At 35.3% G+C, this 4867-nt stretch overlaps 1 protein-coding gene across 1 annotated transcript; it reads right to left on the reverse strand.

Moving 5' to 3' along the window:
- Positions 1–566: 566 nt before the first annotated feature.
- On the reverse strand, positions 567–3925 carry LOC113358453 (rhodanese-like domain-containing protein 4, chloroplastic). Its single transcript, XM_026602025.1, has 8 exons — positions 3203–3925; positions 2238–2340; positions 2055–2141; positions 1867–1941; positions 1693–1767; positions 1461–1541; positions 1081–1359; positions 567–952 (listed from the first exon to the last, which is right to left on the reverse strand). Exons 1-8 carry the CDS (start codon positions 3826–3828, stop codon positions 905–907), a joined length of 1374 nt encoding a protein of 457 aa, XP_026457810.1. The 5' UTR covers positions 3829–3925; the 3' UTR covers positions 567–904.
- Between the last annotated feature and the right edge of the window lie 942 nt (positions 3926–4867).

Consider the following 4867-nt stretch of genomic DNA (forward strand, 5'->3'; position numbering starts at 1 on the left):
AAATGGCTAGAAGACAATATTCTCTTAAGTGTTGTTATCTCTACCGATTGTAAAGTTCCGGCTGATAGCATTATAAAAAAAGGAACAAATACTTCTTGGGCAGCTGAGAATACTATAAAAGAAGCAACTTCTATTCTTGGAAGACTACCACAAGCTAAGGTAAAATTTATAAATAGAGATCACAATGCAGCAACGGATTCAGTGGCAAATGAAGCAAGAATCGGAATACTACAACACATGTCGAAACATTTGTGTCAACAAGTGCAAAAATAAAGTATTCTTTCTGATATTTTCGGAAAAAATGAAATTGTAAACTTTCTGTATCATATTGCTTAATTAATATATTATCGTTTTCTATCAAAAAGAAAAGTGGCTAAGTAAAATAATTTTTTTTTCAAAATCATAATAATTGTAATAATTAATAACTTTAATATCATATATATATATAATTAATAATAAAAAATTAATTTAAATCCAATAAAATTGGAAAAAATTATTTTCAGAGATGTGCTTATTCATTTGTTATAAAAAAAAGTAATTGAATATGATATTTTACCAAACACGACTTGATCGCACTTTAAATTAGCTTTAGCTTTAAATTTTATTTTACCAAACTTTCTACCGTTTTTTTACACAACAAAGCATAATAACGCACAACAAAAGAATGATTTTAAAGAAAGCACAGCAATGCCAAATTAAGCCAAAAGTGCTGACAAAAGATAGGGGAGTAGCAAAATATAGTTATAAAATTTGTTCAAACTCAAAACAAACTCTATTTTGTTCCATCTTCTTAGCTTGAGCTTACACGAACATATACAACATATCTTACGGCGCGATCTTCCTAATACGTATCTCATATGTCCACAGAAAAATCCCAAAGACACGTTTGTTGTTGACGAGACTTTCAAGGCTGTGATGGGGAAGGAGATGTTGGAGGTTTCAAATCTGGATACTGCAAAACCAGATTAAATTTAAAAGAAATGGTAAAGCTTGAACTGATAAACTTGCACTTAATTAATAAAACGGAAGTAAATATAAGTTCGAGTAGTGAAGGAAAGACTATGACAAGTAGGGAGTTACGGATGCGTATGGAGAAAGTGGTCTTGGAAATCGAAGAGTTGGTTCTGCTTTAGCATCAGTTTTGGCGGCGGAATTACTTTCGGTTGGTGTCTCTAATTCTGCTTCTGCTTTAAATTCAGTTTTGGGGATGGAATTACCCTCTGCAGGTGCCTCGGGTTTCAGTTGTAGGTCCTTTTCAGTTTTAAGCACGTTGCTAGTAACATCAGTATTTGGAACTTCTTCAGGTGCTGGTAAAGCTTTCTTACTAATGGAGGACGGTAGAAAAGACAATCCGATTTGCTGAATTACATGTAGAATTAGAGTACGAAAAAAAAGAAGATGAACAGACCCCTAAAATGTTACATCACAAACAAGCTCTGGTATTAGTAGAAACGATTTACCTGTATTTCACCAACAAGCTCCTTAGGAGCAACCTTTGTGGTCAAGAACTCATCAACTTGTTGAAGGGTTTCCTTTCGGTTCTGTCAGTAGAAAGCAATTAAAGAAAGATGTTATAATTAAACTAGTTCATGGAGTCATTGTTCTAGATACATGCACAGTTATCCAGAATCATAATGTACTTTGTCCCAATCTATTAATAATCATCTAATGAGAAGGAATATAGAGACTAACTTCAGCAAATAGAAGCTTCTTGCTGACAAACTGAATGAGCGCTGCGGAACCAAGAAGTTGGAGTATTGTTTCTACCTGAAAAAAGAAAACATCACACTGTTAATGTCACGTTCTTGTCAAAGAAACAGCAAGGAATGCATATTTCCCAGGAAGGAGAAGTGATGAAATCACAACCTCTGTAAATGCCAATAGACCTAGTCCAGTAGCTGCTGCAACTCCAAGGGCGAGTGACAAAGCCTCAGAAGTCTCCTGCGTTAGGCATGAATGGACAATGGAGTTAGTGTATTCATCTTAACAGAATTATCTGGCTATATCTAGGCCTATATATGGAAGAAAAGGAATATAAATCATGAGCTACATACTCCAAGTGCACCACTGAATGATTCTGTCAAACTACCAAATTCAAAACTTAGTGTCTTCTTTGGCTCTATCCAAGGAAGCCCACTACTCTGCACCATCAGAATAAATCATCACGATTCATGTATCAAGATATCCGAATATGGATGCTTATTAGAACATCAGAAGTAATAGTTAAGAAGACTAACCATCCATCCTCGAGTTCCTTCTGCACCATCTTTTATTGAGTAAGCAGCTTTGAAACCATTGACAGTTACCAATTCCGCAACCAGTTCAGAGTTTCCATCAAACCTGAATTCCATAATAATTTGGATTTTGGATGGAGTTGCTTAGTTTTAAAATAGGGATATTTTGATTTTGGGTCCCATAAAATGGTATACCTTTGCATTTGGAGCCTAACTTTGTCCAGCTTTGAGTTTGGGTCCCGGTCAAAGGTTGACTATTCTTGATCATCCAACAATCAGTTAAATATGGGTTATTTTAACGAAAATATTACTTTTTATTTATTTACTAACTCTACCAAGTTATCCAAGACAGTGAAATGACTAACGAAAACGTTTTATTTTTGTTAAAATATCTCATATTTAACTGATTGTTGGATGGTTAAGAATAGTCAATCTTTAACCGGGACCCAAACTCAAAGCTGGACAAAGTTAGGCTCCAAATGCAAAGGTATACCATTTTACGGGACCCAGAGTCAAAATGTCCCTTTAAAATACAACATAAATTCAAAATTAGAGGGTTAAGAGAAGGAACAACAACTATGACAAAACTTGAGAATCAACAAAGCTATAGTATCAACACTGGCAAAATGTTTGTAGTATTAGTATTTCCTTAGCATAATTAAGTTATGTAGTATTCCTCCAACAGTCTATTGAAGATGTGTTGAGCTTCCTAACAATCACCGCGTGAGCATATTAGTTTAGATTGGCCTCATGTGCACCTCAATAACCACATTATTTTTTTTCTTCCCGTAAACTCGATTTAGAGAAGACGGTTGGGAAACAACTTATCTAAGTATACATTTCTGTTTGTTATGATCAAAATTCCGTATCCGGTAGGTTAGGATTCTTAGAAGTGTAACATTTATCAGAAAAACTATTCCGTTTACATAAAAGTTTAGAATAAAAACCAAGCAGTTGAGAAGTTTTACTTGTCAAGAATGAGCAACGTAGTATTCTCTGGTTCCTTGAACTTTAAAGACAATTTCTTCAAGAACCCTGGTTTGTCATCACCTTTGTATACAATAGAAACTGGTTTTTTCTTCAATCCTCTAATATCCGGACTACCCATTTTCTTAATTTCAGCTGCTGCTCTAATATCAAGTAATTGAGCATTTCCATCTTCGGCTAATTTTGAGTAGGAATTTTTGGCAGATTCAAGACCCCATGCCTTGGGTTTCTTGCTAAACACTTGAGATAATACTAATGGAAGTCCTAAAAGTGCAAATCCACCAATTATAATTGCTGGGTTTTCTGTAACAAATTTAACAGCATTGTCAACGATATCAAAATCTATATCAGAATTGTCTGTGCTTACAGATTGTTGTAAAGCTTCTTCATATGTAAGTGCTTCTGCAAACCCACTACTAAGAACAGAAGATAATGCAACTAAACCTCTATTCAAACTTTTTGATAATGCAGAAGAAGCGTTAGGAGTAGAAGATTTTAAGAAACTAAGTTGAGGAATTGAAAGTAGTGATGAAACTTTTCGGGGTTTCGTTCTTCTATCAGAAAGAACTGAAACTGGGGTTAAGCTTGATGCATTTAAAGCTTCCATTGCATTTGGGTTTCTCAAGAAATTGAAAGTTCCATCAGAATATTTAACTTTTCTGTAAATTACGTTTCTTATGAGAAGATAGAGAAAAAGAGATGAAAGGCTAAGGTTCATAGAATGTCGAGTTGTTGATTGAAGTGGGCATTAAAGCTTAGCTGGAAGGAGAAATGAGTAATCTGCGAATAGCAATGTGACACGTACATAGGAAAGATGATACTTTCATGATCATGTTAAACCTGAATCAATGTGGCTTTATTTCCGTCGTCCATTCTCGCTATGACACTGCCTTGAGCAGTTTAACATACGCTTCTGGTGCACCATGTTAGTCATTTTTGGCTACAATCTAGCAATGAGAAACAACTATGCTAGTGTAGATGGTGATTTTCTGATAGGTAAAATTAAGGGGGAAAAGTTGATACTATTAGGCCTATTCCTATGCACATGCCAAAAACGAATATTTGGCATATATATGTATCCATTATGGGTATGCCAAACTGCCAAATTCGTATGGCTATATGTCAGGAACAACATATAGGTATACACAACAGAGTTTCCAGAGAGCGATAGAGTGTCCATCGCTCGCTGGTCATTCCAGCGTAGCGCTAGTCAAGCTGTCGCTCGCTGGTCTGATCAACGCTTATCAGATCTTCATCCAACGGCCATCAATTCCCCCTATAAATACCTAATTTCTACTCATTCCAACCCAACTTCAAATTCACTTCAACATGCCTAGTGCTCGCATACCGAAGTGGATTTTACTCCAGAGGAAGATGTTTCTCTAATTCGATGTTGGGTTTCAGTTGCAAGCGATAGAGATTTCAATTTAGAGAATTTTAACTTATGAGACACTGTGTTTCAAAGGTTTACGACGTTAAGTCAGGTAAATCCAAGAAGAAAAAAATGAGTATCTTCAAAATCGTAATTGTTTCATCAATAACAATGTTTGAAAGTATCAACAAATTATGTGGTTAATAAAAGGGGGTAATCCTGGGTTGTCAAATGAAGAACTAAAAATTAGAGCTCGTACCAAATGCGCCGAAGA

Source organism: Papaver somniferum, chromosome 3 (assembly GCF_003573695.1).
Source record: "Papaver somniferum cultivar HN1 chromosome 3, ASM357369v1, whole genome shotgun sequence".
NCBI lineage: Eukaryota > Viridiplantae > Streptophyta > Magnoliopsida > Ranunculales > Papaveraceae > Papaver > Papaver somniferum.